The sequence below is a fragment of the Geotrypetes seraphini genome, chromosome 4, assembly GCF_902459505.1.
Source record: "Geotrypetes seraphini chromosome 4, aGeoSer1.1, whole genome shotgun sequence".
Lineage (NCBI taxonomy): Eukaryota > Metazoa > Chordata > Amphibia > Gymnophiona > Dermophiidae > Geotrypetes > Geotrypetes seraphini.
The window spans coordinates 234,813,599-234,834,092 of record NC_047087.1 but is presented as its reverse complement, the minus strand read 5'-3'; the positions used below and the strand labels follow the sequence as shown (position 1 = coordinate 234,834,092).

The following is a 20,494-nucleotide window of genomic DNA, read 5'->3' as shown; positions in this document are numbered from 1 at the left end:
GAGATAGGCAGGCAGAAAGGAGTAAGTTTTACAGTGATCCAGGACTGAAGTGCCAGTAGACGTTTTGCTCTAATTCTGCAGTCAGGAGATGTGTCTGCTGTTCTTGCCATGGCAGTAGAATTATAGCATGCCGGGAACTACGAGTATCCATGTTTTCATTTCCTCCTAAAGTTCTGGGGCTACAAAGTGCCACACGTGGGTTAACCTTTTCCTATCGTGTGTCCCGGATGACGGGACATTCCAAAAATGACGTACTAATAAAGAGCCAGGAACACAAAATATTTGAATTTACAGACTTATGACTTATTTACATTATGTTTACAATAGCCGTAAATTATAATGGTGAATAATACAAAACTTTGCTAAAATAATTACGATTAGAACCAGCGTAACGAAAATTTATTACGATAGGAAAAGGTTAAGTAGATGAAAGATTCCTATGTATAAAGGATTTCCATTCATGTAGAATGGATGTGACGTAAAAGTACTGGTGTGTAATTTGTGACTGGATAAATGTGAGAGAAGGGAGTGAAGCTGCAAATGAGACTATCTGTAGATCAATGGGATTAGATTAGGATAAGTGAGATAATGTTCATGTTGCAGAACAATTAGAGTAGACCAAAACAGTGTTTCAAATGTGATTACTGCCATCGTTAGTGGGAAAAGCAATAGCTTTTTAAAAGCAAATTTTACATAGTAAACTTTAACTAGTTATTTAAAATAGGAAAACAAATTTAAAAGATTTGTGGTTAATTGTTAATAGACTAAAAGAACAGGGGGGCCTGGATGCACTAAGGGACAGATTCACCAACCTGTCAGATCGGGCCCGATCCGGGCAGGTCCGACATATTCAACAAAATAAAATATGCAGATGGGGGTGATTGGAGGAACAACCCCATCTGCCAGCTGGGATAGCTTTTCTGCGATCCCCACGTATGCGCAGATCATCTGTAGATAGTCTGTGCATGCCCATCGGAGCCGCAATCTTTTTTTTACTTTAACTTTTATTATTAGTTTTTAGCCCTGGCTGACCCTAGAAGCACGAGTTTTGTTTAAATTTTTTTGCCTTTGTTTTAAATCAATATTTGGTCTGGCCCCCACGTACTTGGTTTCTCAATTTAATCTAGATAGTTCTATTAGGCCCACACGAGGAATTCATCTGTTCACCTATCCGACAATAAAGGCCTGCCACTACAAAAGATTCCTGGACAGAACTCTTGCCTTCCAGGCAGGTAAATGGAACGATTGGCTGGGTAACATTATCCCGCATTCCTCATCCTACTTCACTTTTAGAAAATCAGTAAAAACTAATTTGTTTAATCGATTTGTAACCTAAGAATTTTATAGTTTTTCACTTCTTCCATTCTGTAAGCTTGTATTCAATGACTTTGTATAGTGACCACTTCGCTGATTGTCCAGCACCTCTTGTAAACTCCTCAAACTATCATGGCTTGGTATTCGATGACTTTATATTGTGACCACTTCGCTGATTGTCCAGCACATCTTGTTGTAAGCCTCAAACTATCATGGCTTTGGCGGTATATAAGAATAAATTATTATTATTATTATAAGGTGTGGGGGTGGGGGCCGAGTGGCTGAGGCAGGAGGGAGTGGGAATCCCTCCTGTTGATTTTTTAAAGGACAGAGAGTGGGGAAGGGGGTACTGGTATGGGAGGGTTGGTTCAATGGGGTCCACTTGGTGGCAGGAGGGAGTAGGTATCCTTCCTGCCAATTTTTTTTTTTTTTTCAAAGTTTGGAGATGGGGATGGGGAGGTAGCTCTTGGCATTGAGGGTCAGATCCGCAGTGGGCCACCCGATGGCAAGAGGGAGTTGGCACCCTAAGGGGGTGGGGAATTGGGGATTGAAAGGAGAGAGAGAAAGAAAAAAGCACCCACAGAAGGGAAGGGTGGAGAAAGGGGGAGAGAGAGCAGCACTAAAAGTGTACAGAGGATGGGAAGAGGGACAAAGAAAATGGGTGGAGTGTAGGTGGTGTTGTGAGTGGTGTGCGGGCAGGATCATGTGTCCTCTTTTTATTTTCACAAATATGGTAACCCTAGGTGGGGAGAGTAAGCAGGATGCTTGCTGTATCCTGGGTGGGGACAAAGGGAGAGAAGAGACAGGGAGAGATGCTGGTCTGGTAGGGGAGGGAAGAAACAGGAAGGAAGAGAGAAGGAGATGCTGGCACATGGGATGGCACATCAAAGTGGTCTTGACACAGGAGAGTTATATTGGACAGGACAAGGATAGGGACATGGAGATAGGCTCAACATGCCATGCTCAACATGGCAGGAAGATAGGGACAAGGACACCGGGGTGATGCTGGGTCAGATAGGGATGTAGGCAGAAGATGGATGGTTGACATGCAGAGAAAAGAAGTGCCAAATGGATGAAGAGACTCTGATAAGAGAAGAAACAGGAAAGCAGAAACCAGAGACTGAGACCAACAAAGTAAGAAAATCAAATGACCAGACAACAAAGATAGAAAAAATAATTTTATTTTTTATTTATAAATTGGAATATATTTGTTTTTGGATTGTGCATCTTCCAGATCTAGTTTTAGATATGGCTGGGGCCCAGTAGGAAATCCTCAGTCATTGGCCTTCAGTCTCCAGCACTGCGGTAGTAAACCTCCAGCTTTGGAATGGGCCACCCTTAGCGTCTCTGCCCTCCTGCTCCCCCTGAAGTAGCTCTGAATCCCTTTCTGTCCCTCCCAAATCAGATCCATCCGCAAGACTACCACTAGAGGTTGTAGATGCCATTTTTGATTTAGCACTATGAAGAGAAGGAACAAGAGGGGTTTGCTCCTGCTCTAAGGACCAGTAAGTAAACCTGAGAGGTCTTCTGGGGCTTGGAGGGATAGGGGAACAGAGCTGCTATAGGAGAGGGGTAGGAGGTCTGAAATGCTTCAGAGTGGCAGGAGAAGGAGGTCAGAGTTGCTTTGGGGAGAGGAGACCAAAGCTGCATTGGGAGTAGAGCTGCTGTGGATGGGAGGGAGATCATAACTGGTTTGGGGAGTGTGAGGGTCACAAATACTTGTGGGGGAAGGGCTGGAGGGAAGAGATGAGTTTTGGCCTGACTGACAGCTATATAAGTGCCAGACAATATTTAGTGCTGGTATCTGTATAGTTAAGATGTATAGTTGGACTGCTATTCGTGTGGTCATCACTAAGCTATGTGGGCACCATCACTGAATATCGCTGGCACCTGCATAGCTACGTACCAGCTTCTCTCCAACTCTAGCTTTGGAACACCTCTTTCCAGCCCTACTGAAGAGCAGCAGGCAGCACACTGAGTACAATTTAAGCAGGCAGGAGCTTCTCCTGCTCATCTAAATCACTTTGAATATCGATTGGATAATTTTAAAAAATTGGGACCAAAAAAAAATAAAAAAATATGAGTAAAGGTATAAATAAGACCAAAAATGTATGTAATAAAGTATTTTTTTAAAAAAATATTTTTTAAAAATTAAAAATTACCGTATATTTTGCTCCATTAGACACACTTTTTTCCCTCAAAAAAGTGGGTGGAAATAAGGGTGCATCTTATGGAGCGAATACATTACATTACATTACTGATTTCTATTCCGCCTCAACCTTGCAGTTCTGGGCGGATTACAAAAGAGACAACTGGACATTTCCAGGATAATTACAGAGAGAGTTCTGGTCATTTCCAGGAGAAGTTACAAGAATAATGGAGCTGTATATTTCAAGAGCTACAAGATGCTGTACAAATAGGAAATAGTGCAGATCCAGTATATATACCATTAGGGAAGCAGTTGACATGCTTGAGGCTAAAGAGAAGGGAACTGATGAAGGGGGGAGGAGGGGGGAGTTGCGTTGAGGGGGGTCTGGTTGGGGTTAAGCCATCTGTATAAATTTTTTGAATAGGTGGGTTTTGATTTCTTTGCGAAAATATTTGTAGTCGTTTGTTGTTATCAGCAGGTTGGAGATAGTGTGGTCCAGTTTCGCTGCATGCGTCGCCAGCAGACTGTCAAATATCTTCTTGCGCTGGGTGCCTTTGAGTGGGGGGTAGGTAAAAGGGGTCTTAGTTTTTCTTTGCCTAGTGGTGGCATTTTGATACAGGCGGTTGTTTAGGTAATTGGGGGCTGTGCCATTTATTGCTTTGAATAATAGACAGTATAGTTTGAATTGAATTCGTGCTTGCATTGGCAACCAGTGTGAGTCCAGTAGGCCGCGGTGACGTGGTCAAATTTTCTCAGTGAGTAGATTAATCTGAGTGCAGTGTTTTGGATTGTCTGTAGTTGTTTTATCATTGTTGCAGGGCAAGGCAGATAGAGTATGTTGCAGTAGTCCAATAGACCTAGTACTAGGGATTGGACTACTAGCCTATATTGCTCTTTGTCGAAGAATTTTCTGACTTTTCTTAAATTGCGCATGGTTAGAAATGCTTTCTGGGTGGTCTTGTTGATTTGGGCCTGCATTGTGCAGCATCTGTCTATTGTTACTCCTAGGAGTTTTAGGGTAGGTTGTATAGGGTATTTGGAGGCGTTTCTTTCTAGTTCTGTGATGGAGGGATTCTTATCCTTTTCAAGCAGTAGAAATTTTGTTTTGTCAGTGTTAAGCTTCGATTTGTGATCTGCCATCCATTTTTCCACTGCTTGAAGGGTTTTTTACAATTTTTCTGTAGAAGTTGGGTCAGGAACATCAAAGGGTAGGAGTATGGTGATGTCATCAGCGTAGCTGAATGAAGTTATATTCAGATTGTCTAGGGTAGACCCAAGGGAGGATAAGAAGAGGTTGAAGAGAGTAGGTGAGAGTGGTGATCCTTGAGAAACTCCACAGGGGTTGGACCATGGTTCTGATTTAAGATTGTTTGACTTTACTCTATAAGATCTGTATTTAAGGAATCCTTCGAACCAATTGTATACCCTGCCTGAGATCCCTATGGCTTCTAGTGTCTGTAGTAGGATGGTGTGGTCGACCAGATCGAATGCTGCAAATAGATCGAGTTGAATTATCAGCATCCTTCTGCCTTTGCTGAGGTGCTGTCGGGCTCTGTCTAGTAGGGTTATTAGTAAAGTCTCCGTGCTGTGGTTGGATCTGAATCCCGATTGAGAGGGGTGGAGAAGATTGAGGTCTTCCAGGTAATTTGTGATGAATTGTGCAACTAGTCCTTCTATAAGTTTGACGTATATTGGTATTGAGGCGATGGGTCTATAGCTAGCGGGGTTATCTATAAGGCCTTTGTGTTCCTTCACAATTGGAGTGATTATGATTTCTCCTAGGTGCTGTGGGAATTGACCTTCAGTGAGTGTAATTTGGATCCATTGCATGAGGCTGGCCCTAAATTTGGGGGTTACGTTGGTTATTAGATACGCGGGACAATAGTTCAGGTCGCATGAGGCATGACTGTATTTTTTGTACAGTCGATTCATGTCTGTCCAGTTTACCGCAGGGAATTCAGTCCAGGTCCTGTCTGCAGCAATGGCTTCTCCTATTGGGGGATTTGTTGTTATCTCGTCGAGGAGGGTGTGTGTGTTATTGAAGATAGTCCTGATTGTTGTAATACCCAAAGTGGGCCCCCCCCCTATATTACCTCGCTGAGAGCGGTGCACAATGCTGGCTGCCTGGTCCCCACCTGGTCCCCTGAGAACTGATGGCTGACACGGCTGCCTCCTCTTCAGTTTTCTTGCGGCATAATTGCGAACCAGGCTGCTTGCCTAGTCCCGCGCTGCTATGCCACAAGAGAACAGAAGAGGAAGCAGCTGTGTCAGCCATTCTCGGGGGAAACAGCGGGGACAAGGAAGCCAGCCAGCCTTGTGCACTGCTCTCAGCGAGGGAAGGCACAGCGTCCAGCGAAGGAAGGTGCCAGAAGTTAAAAAAAAGGTACGTTTGGGGGCGTGGGGCAGGGGGGGGAAGGCCCTGCCTTGCTGAATTAAAAATAAGGAGGGAGAACCCGGGGCCTCCTGCCTGCCTGTCTGGGGGGTAGGGAGGGAGGAAGAGAGGCTGGGGTCTACCTGCTGCCTGCCTGGTGGGGGAGGGGGAGAAGCCTGCCTGCCTGCCTTGTCCCTGCCTGCCCTGTCCTGGTTTACCACTAGACCACCAGAGGGGGGACAGGGTAAAGAGCCTGGCAGGGAGGGGGGACAGGTTGAAGAGTTTGGCAAGGAGTGTGGGTTTGGGTGCAGAGCCTGGCAGAGAGAATTTGGTTCAGAATGTATTTTTTCTTGTTTTCCTCCTCTAAATCTAGGGTGTGTCTTATGGTCAGGCGCACAAGTACCACTATGATTGCATTACAGTTCTGAGATCTACAATCATGTCAATCCTTAGTCCCTTTCAGTACAACCTTTTTCTATGTGTTTCATTGTAAACACAAGAAAACTACTTCAACATTGACATCCGCAGATATCCAAAACCTTGCAACTCACTGTCTGTGTGACGTTAAACACTTCCCATCCTTGCAGATGCAGGGGTAACAGCCTTGAGGCAATCAAATTTCCTCGCCAGGGTTTTGATCCACTGTCCAGAAGCTCATAAACATCTACCTTGAACAGAAACAATAAGAATTTGGCAGTGGATGTGCCCAAACAGCAAGGTAACAAAGTAATCCTTACAGATCAGATCTCCTAAGCAGTGTCCAGACAGAATCTCACTTACTCTGCAAATGTGATATCTAGATGACTTTCCTGATCCAGAGTTCTGTTTCAGTTTAAAAACTCGTAGATCTGCTTTCAGTATTTTTTCATGTTTTCCAACTGAAGATATGTTGAAATAAAAATAAGATTGATCCAAATGGACTGGGAGGGAAGGAAAAATTATTGAGAGTTATTTTTGATACTTGGAAATTGCATTCAAGGAACTCATGAAAACATGATTAGATCATCAAAGAATAAGAACATAAGAGTCGCCATGCTGGGACAGTCCGAAGGTCCATCATGCTCTGTATCCTGTTTCTAACAGTGGAAAACCCAGGTAAGAAGTACCTGGCAAGATACCAAGAAGTAGGGTTACCAGACATTTGGGAAAACCCAGATGTGTCCTCTTTTTAAGGATTTTCTAAAACCTCACATTTGGTCAGGTTTTGGAAAGCCCCGATGAGCTCCGGCTGCATCTGGAGCCTCTGAGCATGCACGGATTAAGTCACACACATCTGTGCATGCTCCAGGTCCTCCAGATGCAGCTTGATGTCGCCTGGAAGAAGAGGGGCTTTGTGGCGGCAGGGCTTGGGGCAGAATGGGGCAGGGCTGGAGGCGGAACCAGGTGGGGTAGAGAAAAATATGGTAACCCTACTAAGAAATAAAACAGATTTCATGCTGCTTATCCTAGGAATCAGAAGGGATTTTCCCAAGCCCATCTTAATAGTAGCTTATGGACTTTTCTTTTAGGAGAACTAATCTGATTTAGTTAAGACTCAGAAATCACTTTAATACCAATGCTAAGAGGTCCTTTTACGAAGGTGTATTAACAGATTTAGTGCATGCTAATTACATTACATTACATTAGTGATTTCTATTCCACCATTACCTTGCGGCTCAAGGCGGATTACATACGAATTGTCATGATAATACAGAATACATAAGGTTTATTATATGAGAATTGTCTTGATGTTAGGCGGTACATAAGGAGTGGTTTGAGCCTTTTTGATTTGTTAGGGAGTAGATCATATTGTAGGTGGAGCTTGGGACGGATCTGGTTTTGTTATATAGGTTATGAATTAAATGTGCATTAAATGCTAAGCAGTCCACAGGTATACAATGGACTGCAAAGCATTTGAGCGTGCTATATTTGTTTGCACACTTTAGTAAAAAGACCCCTAACCATTGTTCCCTCTAAGCAGAGCAGTAGTTGTCCATCTACAATCCTGCCAGTGAGAGGGGGGTGCTGTTTCACTATCACTTTTTCAATTGTGAGGATCAGGCAAGTTCTGCAGGACTCCAGAGAACCTGCCTGTCCCTAACAATTGAAAGCACTATATTGAAGCACACCCGCCCCCACCCCTTTTACTGGTAGCAATGCAGTTGTAGGACTCCTACTGAGATAAGAGCAGTGGTTCCCAACCTTTTCTAAACCCCACACCCCCAGGAAATGTTCACACCCCCTACAAAAGTAATATCACAACAACCTACTACCACTGCTCAAGGCACAGTGGCAGCTGGCTGAGTGATGGCTTGTGACTCGTCACTAAGGGACACAAGCCACTCTGTTGCACCCCAGGTTGAGAACCGCTGGCTTAGAGGGAACAGTGCACCTAAATATTACAATGGGACAGATTATCTGCTTGATTAGCAAACTAAAACTGGAAGATGGCTTAGTTCAATTAGAAACAGCAGCACCTACACAAAACAATCAAAATACTAATGTTCCTGTGCAATAAAACAACTTCCAAAGATATTACAGGTGCCCCAAAGTGTACATATTTAGTGTGGGGGAAGGGATGGTCAGTAGATTTTACAGAAATAATATCAGTAAAAAATCATTAGCAGATTGTTTCTCAAATGAGAAATGCAGCATAAATATTGGAAGCTGGAGGCACCTTACCTTTATCTTCAAAGCTGCGCACCACATTGCCCTGTAGGAGCTGGGGTGCCTTGGTGATCCCATCCAGATCTGCTACTGAATTGAAAAGATCTACCATGAACTGGGGAGGCTTCCTTCGGGGCTGGACATTTTGAGGGAGCTTCCCAATAGCAAACACCTCGTGAAGCCTGTGGATCGCCTCTGAAATTATGGCTGAAGACGAGGAACTCTTAAAGATGCCTGTCCCCAGCTCATCCAGGTGTATTCTAAAGGAGCCAATATGGATGCAAAGAACGAATGTCCAAGTCAGAGAGATGATCCTCAGCATGTTAAGTATGGCTCAGAGCAGCAACTGGAAAATACAGTAACAAGCATGGACAGTCAGCAGCTTCTAGGGTCAACTATGGAGAAGCCCATCCATGCTGTCTATATAAAGCCTTGCAAATCTATTATTGGTGACTGACAGAGAGAACAAAACGTTAATAAACGAGTAAGGCTGAATAAACAGTATCAGCTGATTGCATTATTACAGGCGAAGTAGGAAAACTGTTGCCATTTCTTCTTTCTGCCTATAGGTCTCCTTGCTTGACAGAATGCAATGAATTTGGGCCAGAATTAAGTTTCACAGGAAGAAAAGGATAGAGGAGAACACCACTTGTTCTCTTTAAAAGATTATTCTGATCATCATAATTTGGGTACTTATTCTGAAAAGGTTTCTTTGGAAGTTAAAGAACTAAAAATAAAAGGAAAACCTTTGGTAAAGTTCCAAAATATTATTTCTCCATGGGCTAACACTTATTCCCCCCCTCTTATCAAACTTTTAGCACGGGCTGGTGAGATAAGTGCTCTGACCCTCATAAGAATTCCATGAGCGTCAGAGCATTTACCGCGCCAGCTCACGCTAAAATCCTCTAGCACAGCTTGATAGAAGGGACCTTTAGTTATTAATACAGGATTTACATCTGAGAAAGTTACCATCAATGATGGAAATTTACAACCTCTGAGTACTAAACCAGTTTCTTGCTTAGCTTGACAGGTTCACAGTATTGTCACTGTATGAAAGGCTGTAAGCTTATTTGCTGTCTTTGGGTTTTTTTTTTTTAAAGGAAGCATATTACAATTGTAAAAATTAAATATTGCCTACTATTTTGCAATAAAATAAAACAAAAGAGCAAAATGCTTCAAAAGTGAGTTTTAAAATACATTGTTTTCATCATACAATTTTGCAGACACCCAGTTTCTTTAGAAGCAACCAGTCTCTTATCTTGGATTTCCAGCCCAATCCCTCAGTTAAAAGCAAACTCAGAACGCAGATTTGTGACGCAAATGAAAATTGAAGGCTTGTTTGCTCTTTCTTCTACCTCTCCAAAATCCATGGTAATGACCAGATAAAAATTTTAAAACAAGGTCTACGTACTTAAATCACACAGATGCTATTCATGGGACTGAATCACACCCTTTCTTCTGTTGTTATTCTTCTATCACCTTCCATTGAGGAAGAGCCAGGGCCTGTACAAAGAGCCTACTAGTTAAATATGCCTGGGCTTAGTGAATATAGGGGGCTAATCCAATTTTGATTGAAAATCTTCTTAATTTGGAGCCTCTGCATGACAACTCAAGGGTAGTATCAGGTTCCAGACCACTCTTTCCCTCCCCTAAAGTAAATGAAACTTTTCATCACCCCCTGGGCCTGGTAACAGATGATCAGAATTAGAACCTGTTAGAAATATCTATTTAGTGGACTGTTTAGAACTCTCCTCTCTGACCTATTCCTTTTTCTTTTAGCTAGTCATTCTTTGCAAAATGAAAAGTTTGCAGCTCCCAGTACTTTCAGTTGCCAGGGTTCTCCTATAGTTTTCACGTCTTTATTTCCCCACAGTGATTGTCTTATTGAATAAGAAATACATTCTTTGGGCCTCAAGATAAAAAATTTTAAGAAATTACTGAAAATACAACTATTTGTGAAGGCATTTATGACAGTGTGAGACTAAGAAAGGCTATTTTGTACTTTGTGATTATGACAGTAAAAAAAAGGAAAGATTGTTCTGTGGTTTTGTGCTTATGAAAGATAAGGGTAAAGTGACCATTTATTTTTTCATCAAAAGGGGACATCTATTAATTGCCAGTCCCACCCCCAATTCCGCCCTAGCCCCACTCCCAATTTCTTCCATTCATTTTTCATGTACACATAATATTTTATTAATTCATAATGGTAACCATTAAAATTTTTTTTAAAAACTACAAAGCACACTATACGCAGAGAAAATGTTAATAGGTTTCAAAGATGTCAAAGCAGATGCCTTAAAAATATGCAATGTCACCTCAGTAACTATAGAAAAATAGACAAATATAGTGCAAAATATAGACAGCAGATATAAATTCTCAAAACTGACACATTTTGATCACTAAGGGCTCCTTTTATGAAGCTGCGTTAGTGGCTTTATTGCACGCTCATTTTTAGCACGTGCTAACCTCCGCGCTAGCCAAAAAACTACCACCTGCTCAAGAGGAGGTGGAAGCGGCTAGCGTGGCCGGCAAATTAGCACGTGCTATTACTCGTGTTAAACCGCTAATGCGGCTTCGTAAAAGGAGCCCTAAATTGAAAATAAAATCATTTTTCTTACCTTTGTTGTCTGGTGATTTCATGAGTCTCTGGTTGCGTTTCCCTCAGACTGTGTATCCTTTCTTTCATTTCTTTCTTTCTGCACTCAGGCCCAACAATTGTCCCTTTCTATTCCCTCCCTCCTTCCTTCCCATGTCCTTAGTGTCCCCAGTGCCTCCATCCTGTTTCCTTAGTACCCCCAGTGCCTCCTTCCCATGTCCTTAGTGCCCCCAGTGCCTCCTTCCTATGTCCCTAGTGCCCCCAGTGCCTCCTTCCCATGTCCTTAGTGCCCCTTCCTATGTCCTTAATGCCCCCAGTGCCTCCTTCCCATGTCCTTAGTGCCCCCAGTGCCTCCTTCCCATGTCGTTAGTGCCACTTCCTATGTCCTTAGTGCCCCAGTGCCTCCTTCCTGTTCTTAGTGCCCCCAGTGCATCCTTCCCATGTCCTTAGTGCCCCAGTGCCTCCTTCCCATGTCCTTAGTGCCCCCAGTGCCTCCTTCCCATGTCGTTAGTGCCACTTCCTATGTCCTTAGTGCCCCAGTGCCTCCTTCCTGTTCTTAGTGCCCCCAGTGCATCCTTCCCATGTCCTTAGTGCCCCATTGCCTCCTTCCCATGTCCTTAGTGCCCCAGTGCCTCCTTCCTATGTCTAGTGCCCCCAGTGCCTCCTACCCATGTCCCCTCACTGCATTCCAGTTTGTCCCACCCCCATCCCCGAAGCCAGCCTTCCTCCCTGCCATGCCAAAGCCAGCCTGCTTGCCTGCCTACCTCCTTCCCTCTCTGTCACGGGAAAAAAAGTTTCCCTCCTTCCTTTCCCCCGGTCCACCGCCACTGCTGTCTTACCTCCCTGCTACTGCTGCTGATGCTAATTGCCAACAAGAAGTCTTCTTTCTGATGTCAATTCTGACATCAGAGAGGACGTTCTGGGTCAGCCAGGCAGCGATTGGCTGACTCAGAACATCCTATATGACATCAGAATTGACGTCGGAAAGAAGACTTCTTGTAGGTGATTAGCAGCAACAGCAGGGAGGTAAGACAGCAACGGACTGGGGGAAAGGAAGGGTTTTTTTTTCTTTTCTTTTGCAGGGAGGGACAGGAAGCGATCGCCTGTCCCGTTGTCCTTGTGCACAGCTTCGGAACGCTTTCCCTGAAAACAGGACATTTCGGTGTCCCGAAGCTGTGTGTGGGAACAACGGGACAGAGGATCTGAAAATGGGACGATCCCGTTAAAAACTGGACGTATGGTCACCTTATATAAGGGCTATGCTAGGTTGTGTAATGTGTGTGAATTACATATAGACCCCTTGATATTCAGCCAGTAGCAGTCAGCATTGTTTTAAAAGCTGTCATCGGCTAAATTATACTCTAATATTCACTGCCAGTGCCTAGATGTAGCCCAGAACTGAATATTGGGGCATAATTTGGAGCTTATGCAGACCCAATCGACATTCAGCCTGGCCTGCACAAAGAGTTATGTGGGCCCCAGCTGATCAGGCCAAGGCCTGCATAAGTATTTTTCCTTGTTTTTTTTAAAAATGTGACCCCCTCCATAAATATCTCTTCTCACCCCCTCCCATTTGTAAGAAGGCTCCCCCAGGCCTTCCTACATACTTGGTGGTCCAGTTGGGGTCTTTGAGAGCAGGAATGCAGCCCCCTCACTGCTGCCTTGAAAATGGCTGTTGCAAACTCTTGTGGCAGCATGCAGTGCTACAGGAAGTACCACAAGCTGCCATGAAGGTCACGGCAGCCATTTTGAAAAGGCACTGCAAGGGGGCTATATGCTTGTCACTGAAGACCCCTACTGGACCATCAGGTATTTAGGCTCGGGGGTACTCTGATTTTGGTAGGTGGGGTGGGGGGAGAGAGAGAGGAGATATTTGTGAGGGGAGTGAGGGGCCATTTTATTTTTTTAGAAAGAAAAATAGATGTGCAGGCAAATTTAGGACAGCTTTTGAGCTGTCCTAGATTCACCCGTTCATCTTATATGGGCCCCAGTTAAATGTCTCCAGAGCTCTCATATAGAGAATGACACAGGAGCAGGTTCCAGAGGCAAATCACAGGAAATCTGCAGGAACAAGAAAAATTGTTGCTGGTTTACCACGGGAACAGGGGCAAGGCCTTCGTCTGCCCTGCAGGAGTGGCAAAGTGCCTTTCTCCGACAGTAACAAAATAATTGTGCCTGGGTTGGCATCTCCTCTCCAGCTGCCCTCTTGCCTATTTTACCTTCAGGAGCCAGAGCCTCAGTCATTTCATGAAGGAGAATCTTCAGAGGCCTGCACTGAGGCCTTCCATCTGCCAATGTGTCCCTCCTTGATGTAACGTTCAGTCGTCTCAATAGTGGAGGGGATATTTGTGAGGGGAGAGGAGAGGGTAGACAAGGATTTTGTTGACCCCTGTTCTGTATTTGTGATTTATAAAATGAAAATTGTACAGAAAATTAAATATAAAATCATAACTATTTAAGGCTTGGGTGGATGGGATCAGACAGAGCTTATGGGGATGAGGCAGGGACAGAAACAGAACTCGTGGGGACAAACTTTGTCCCTGTGTCATTCTCTGCCCTCATAAGCCCCTACCCCACCCCTGATCATCCCACTGATATTTTAGAATATATATTAAAACAAATATCAGTGTACAGTATGACATGATCCCTTTCATTTTTACTGAAGCCATTGTTTCCCATTCCTGAACCTCTTTAGGTATTTTCCTTGATAAGCTTAACTAATTTACAGTGAACAACTGAAACACTAATCTATTAATGTGGGTTTAACAGCAGTTCTCAATCTTTTGCTAGAGAGCCAACAAGTCTGATTTTCAGGATATCCTCAATAGGTTATGTATATCTGCATAGATTTTGTCTAAAAAAACTCCCCAAAGCTGGTTTTGTATATTCTGGTTTATTTATTTAAAACCATTTTATCACACCTATCATATAAAATCTGAATGACAAGTTCATGAAATAGAATCAAAATACATTACACAACTAAACAAAATCTTTAAAAAATGGAACATAAAAGAAATATAAATATATATATATTTACAAAACCTTTTCAAAAAGTAACAGCAAATTGACAGTATTTCATGAAACAGGGAAGATTCATTCTTAGAGGAAGTGTTGACCTGCCCAACAGATAGCATGACATGCTTAATCGATAGGGCACCATATACAAAATTGAGGTGCTATTAGCTGCTTGCTTGGCAGAGGAGCAGCGAGCAGTCATTAGATTTTTGTGGTTGGAGAGTGTAAAACCTCGTGAAAGTCATAGAAGAATGCTGCAACAGTAAGGAGATGCCTGCATTGGAGAGAGAAGACTATACGAGTGGGTAGATGCGTTTAAAAATGGGCAAACATCAATCTCTTATGAGGAATGCTCCAGTCATCCCAGCACGGCCGTCACTGATGAGAAGGGGGGAGGTGGGGTCACGCTAACGTCATTATTCGTGAAAACAGGCACATTTCTTTAGAACAGGGCTGCCCAAGTCCGGTCCTCGAGATCTACTGGTAGGCCAGGTTTTCTGGATATCCTCAATGAACATGCATGAGAGAGATTTGCCTGTACTGCCTTCTTGGTATGCAAATCTTTCTCATGCATGTTTATCGTGGATATCCAGAAAACCTGTCCTACCAGTAGATGTCAAGGACCGGACTTGGGCAGCCCTGCTTTAGAAGTTCTTAATGTCAATATTGGATTCACATACCATTGTCACGAAGGTCTCAAGTATCGCAAGTTGTGTGCATGGTGGGTGTCTAGGAAGCTGACTGATGAGCACAAGATTATTCATGTGCAGACTTCCACAGCCTTTTTGACACAGAATAACAATGAAGGCTCAATGGCACGTATTGTTACAGAAGATAAAACCTAGGTGCATCACTATGAACCTGAAAGCAAGAGGCTGTCTTCCCAATAGTATTATACATCATCTCCAGTCATGAAGCTGTTCAAGTCTCAACCCTCCACTGGAAAGGTCCTGTTCACTCTCTTCTGGAATATGAATTAACCAATTTTGGGGCACTATCAGGAAAAGGGTGAAACAGTGAATAATGCCCGATACAGTGCAATGTCGTCGGAGGAGCAGAAGCCAAAAATATGGGGCCATCACTGAGGACTATCTAAAGGTGTTCTTCTCCTTCATAATAATACATGCCCTCAAATGGCCACTGCAACTCTTGCCACCATTTGGAGATTGAGATTTCAGATCTTACAGCATCCTCCATATTGCCCTGATTTTGCTCCCTCTGATTATCATATGTTTGGACCCTTGAAGGAAGCTTTGAGAGGACGAAGATTTGGAAGTGATGACAAGGTTAAAAAAAAAAAAAGGTACATTCCTGGCTGAAGTCACAACCAAATACATTTTTTCCAATGAAATAAAGAAGTTGGTGCAATGGTGTGAGAAGTGTGTTGAAAATGAGAGTGATTATGTAGAAATATGACATATAATTAAAGGAAAAAAATAAAAATGTATTCTCAAATACCAAACTTGTTGGAGTTGCTGGAAAACAGATTTAGGAATCCCTGTACTAGGATAAAACAGAGAATAGACCATATATTATATTGTTTTAATTTATGTTCTTCACACACAAGGTATATACAAGTATGTGTATATGTGTGTGTATTTATACTGCATATATCTTTTCACAGGGAAGTCCCTGTGAGCACCAAGGGAGACCTAGAGAAGTCAGATGTGGATAAAATAGCATCTAAGCTAACTCAGGTCCCTAATAGACATAAGTCCAGTTCACAGCCCAGACTTGTGCAGAGAGAAAAGGCACACTCAGGAAGTACCTTAAAAAAGGAATCTAAACACCCAATTTCCTATTTATCTTTTTCTACTCCTGGGTCAAGTAAGATAAAGTCAACATCAAAAAAGTCCAACAGGACAGAGAACCCACGGGTATAAAATAGCACAAAAGGAAGTGGGAATGGACAATGATCACTCCACTGAAGATCACTGATGTAAGACCAACTTATTTCAGAAAAGGACATAAGAAGAAGCTGTGGACCCGACACAGCACTGTGTTTCAGCATCTGCGGAACGCCTACATCAGGGGTCACTGTGGCGTATATGTTCACAGATGACAGGTCTGTGATAAAACATAGCTCGGTCCAATTAACATGCCAGAGTAGCCAAAATCACTGAAAAGCTATTTCAAAAAATGTTTCCATAGCTTTTCAGGCTACTTGGCTACAGGCTATTTTGGTTTTCCTTGTTACATAGATCTTTTTGGACCCCTATTAGGTTACAAAAGTTAGACAGTTCTAAATCTAATAGATGCTGGCACTGTCATCTGGACATTGGATCATCTGTTGCTCTATTGTCCTTTGATACTCAAATTTTGGAAGTCAATATGGGGACAGATTACTATCATACTGGAATCAATTCCATTGACATATGAGGCAGTCATATGTGGAACATTATTGCAAATTAAGCCCCCCATGGACTGCTATAAATGCCGGCTTTTTCTTTTTTTTTTTATTTCAATAATTTTATTGAATATTATAAATAATATACAAAAAGCAGTTCAAGTACATAAAGATTGAATAAAAAAAAAATAGTGATGTATAAACAAGAGAAACCATAATTGCATTCATTTGCATATAACAGACTAGTAAGAAGAATTCAATGTATTTGAAACTGCTAAGAAAAGAAATAGAAAGGATAGATGAAGCAGAGATAATGAAATAAAAGAAAGGAGAAAAAAAAAAAAAAAAAAAAGAAAAATTACAAAAAGAGAGATAGAGAAAGAGAGAGAGAGAGAGAGTGGCAGAAGTGTCTACGAGGCAGAGTGAACATATGAATCTAAGAATGACCAAGGTGATTTATTTCGCACCAAATTTGTAGAGAAACGGGATATCATATTCTTTTCATATGCATATGATTCGAATTTGTGGTACATGCTCAATGAGTTCCACCAAAAGGTGTAATCTAGTAGTGTGGATGACTTCCAATTTTTCAAAATGTGCATAAGAGCTGTCACAAACATGGTGTCAATGAGTTTAGGAGGACAGTTTGATAGTGCAAAACAAGGATGTTGAGAACGAAGGATTATAATGTCCATGGAAATATCTTCTGAACATTTGGTAATAGATTTTATAGTGTCCCATATACGAATCCAAAAGGAATGAACCATAGTGCAGTGAAGAAGCATGTGATCAAGAGTTCCAGGCTCTTTCAAACAGTTCCAGCAAGTAGGATCTTGTTTCAGTTTCGCTTTCCACATTCGAAATGGAGTCCATATAGCATTCCACATAACAAAGAACATTGATTGTGAAACTCTTGCGGATAATAGAGGACGGTTTGTAGATGACCAGAAGAGTTCCCAGTCTATTTCAGAAAGTGTGGTCGTTAGGATAGAACCCCAATGGTTCATAGATTGAGGTGTAAAGGTGAAGGTGTGGTCTCTTAAGATACTATAAAAAAAAGATATCGCCTTACCTTTCAGTAAAGCCAAAGTAGACCAGTGACGAATAGTTTGTTGAGAGGTCATAAAGTCAAGGCGGATTTGAACATTAGATAGAATTCCAGTAAGCGTAAGCCATTGAGGATATGTAGAGGATGGGAGTGAGTTTACAGAACAGAAGGTATCAAATGGGACAAATGAAGTGGAGGAGATTAATTGATGAACAAACCACACACCCGCCCGCTGCCACCTCTTCCATGAAAGAGATCTACCCTTATTTTGAATTTTAGGATTATTCCAAAGAGACATGAGTGGGCCTTCAGCAACAGAGATCTCAGCAGCTGCATCTAGTAGTTGAAAAGCATGTTGCGTTGCACTTAGCAAAGAATATTTTCTCAAGTGTCTAGGTATCGACACTGTAAGGAAGCAGGAGATGTGTAGTGGTGCACATAAAAAGCATTCCATTTCAAACCATGCTGGTTGATCCTGTGGATAAGAATCAGCAATCCAATGAGCTCCGTATTTGGCTAAGGATGCGATGTAATAATAATAAAAATCAGGTAAATTTAAACCACCTTTAATCTTAGAGGCTTTCAGCTTGGCGAGAGCAATACGAGGTTTTTTCTTGTTCCAAATAAATTCAGAAATTTTCGTATTAAGCCAATGAAAGAGTGACTTATGGCAGAGAAGGGGAAGCATAGATAGAGTATAATTAATTTGTGGGGCTAAGGTCATTTTAATGGAGACTATTCTACCCCACCAGGACAAATAAAGCGGGGACCAACGAGATGTAGTACTTAAAACTAAGTTTTTGATTTTAGATATATTGAGATTCTGAGCAAGTAAAGGGTCTTTATGTATTAAAATCCCCAAATATTTTACAGCTCCTTGTGACCATGGAAAAGGAAAATGAGCTAGATCTGAGGAGGAAATGTGATCATTTAGCGGAAAGATCTCTGATTTCTCCCAATTAACAGAATATCCAGATATTTGAGAGAATTGAGAGACGATGTGGATAAAATGCGGTATAGAGACAAGAGGATCCTTGAGAAAGAGAAGAACATCGTCAGCATAAGCTGCTAGTTTAATATCTCTACTGGACAAGGGAACACCTTTAATTAAGGAACATTGTCGGATAGCTGACAATAGAGGTTCCAATGTTAAATCAAATAGTAATGGTGAGAGGGGACAACCTTGACGGGTACCTCTATGGAGGGAAAATCTATTAGAGAGAGAATTGTTAATCAGAATACGAGCCGTGGGTTGTCTGTATAATGTTTCTATCCAGTCTGTAAAAAAAGAACCAAAGTTGTACCATTTCAGTATTCGAAATAAGAAAGGCCACTCCACTCGGTCAAATGCCTTCTCGGCATCAATGGCTAGACCAATCACAGGATCAGACATTGTTTTGGCGTGAGCATTGATATGATGAAATAAACGAAGGTTATCTCCTATGTATCTATGTTTGATGAATCCAGTTTGATCTCCATGTATGAGAGATGGGATCACTGTGGTGAGTCTTAGTGCAAGTAATTTAGCCATAATTTTGTAGTCCAAATTGAGAAGAGAGATAGGACGAAAATTTTTAACCAGAGTAGCATCTTTGTCTGGCTTGGGAATAACTACAATCGTAGCCTCAGTGAAATTAAATTGCTTGTCCGGAGTGGAGTGGAGGAAATCATAATATGTAAGGAGTTGAGGAGTCAATAGGGTTCGAAAACATTTGAAGAACTCGTTAGTAAAGCCATCTGGGCCCGGAGCTTTCCCAGTGGGTAGAGAGGTTATAGCATTTTCAATTTCAGATATAGTTATAGGAGTATCCAGTTTTACTTTAATAGATTCCGATAGAGTCGGATGAGCTATTGAGGATAGAAACGAATCTAAATCCGTTTCAGAGGCTGAAAACTCAGATTGATATAGGGTAGTGTAAAATTTTTCAAATTGGGAAGAAATCAGAGATCTGGTTCTGGCTAATTGTCCTGATGAGTCTTGAACAGCTGAGATGTGTAAGCGTTTTGTTTTAGTTTTAAGATACCTAGCCAAAGGGCGACCTATTAGATTATCTCCCATGTAGTGTCCAGAATTGGAAATGAAAATGTCACGCCGGGCTGTACATGAGACTAGAGTATTATATTCATATTTTAATTTTTGAATACGTTGGAACATGGATGGATCTTGTAAATGGGTGGACATATGTTGTAATTCTAAATTTTTAATAGAGGTTTCCAGTTCTTTTTCTTTTTGGATGGATTGTTTTTTTTTCCAGGAGGCAAGTTTGATCAATTCACCTCTGAGTGAAGCTTTGTAAGCTTCCCAAACAATAGAAGGACAGATTTCTGGATCTTTGGTGTTGATTTCAAAAAATTCCGTAGTAAAAGATTTGATTTTTTCCACTATTACCTCATCTAAAAGCAGAGTATTGTTAAGTCGCCAAGAGGGAGATTCATTACGTGGGGCAGAGATAGATAAATGTAATGAAATAGCTGCATGGTCTGTAAGAGTTATTGGGTGTATGAAAGTATTTGTCACTTCATGAATGAGAGAGGAGGAGAGAAGAAAGAAGTCAATTCTTGAATAAGTATTATGTGGTGGTGAAAAATGTGAATATTCTCTACCTTTGGGATACAATAAACGCCATGGATCTACAAGAGAAAAGGTTTCTTTTAAAGCATGCAGAGCTGTAAAAGATTTGGATTTTGAGGGTCTACAAGAGGATGATCGATCTATATAGATATCTTGAATTTGATTAAAATCTCCACCCAATATTAGAGAACAGGAGTCATATTCAACTAACGCCAGCTGAAGATCTTTGAAAAAATCAGGATGATCCAAAACAGGAGCGTAAATATTAAGGAACATAAAATCCACAGAGTGCAACGCAGCATGTACCAAACACCACCTTCCATCGGAGTCTGTTTTAACCGAATGAATAATAGGGGATAATTTATCACTGAAAAGTATTGATGTTCCATTTTTCTTCCTCTGAGTCGCAGAGGAATACATATGAGTGGAATATCCC

The 20,494-nt window shown here is 41.9% G+C and overlaps 1 protein-coding gene across 1 annotated transcript in view; it reads right to left on the bottom strand.

Moving 5' to 3' along the window:
• LOC117359747 (bone morphogenetic protein 2-like) overlaps positions 1-10,014 on the bottom strand; it is a 29,518-nt gene extending 19,504 nt beyond the window's left edge. The window contains exons 1-4 of the mRNA XM_033942965.1: positions 9,892-10,014; positions 8,496-8,826; positions 6,615-6,754; positions 6,386-6,502 (exon numbers count right to left, since the gene is read on the bottom strand). Coding sequence (XP_033798856.1) covers positions 6,386-6,502; positions 6,615-6,754; positions 8,496-8,802 — 564 coding nt within the window. The 5' untranslated portion in view covers positions 8,803-8,826; positions 9,892-10,014. The remainder of the gene's footprint in view (positions 1-6,385; positions 6,503-6,614; positions 6,755-8,495; positions 8,827-9,891) is intronic.
• Between the last annotated feature and the right edge of the window lie 10,480 nt (positions 10,015-20,494).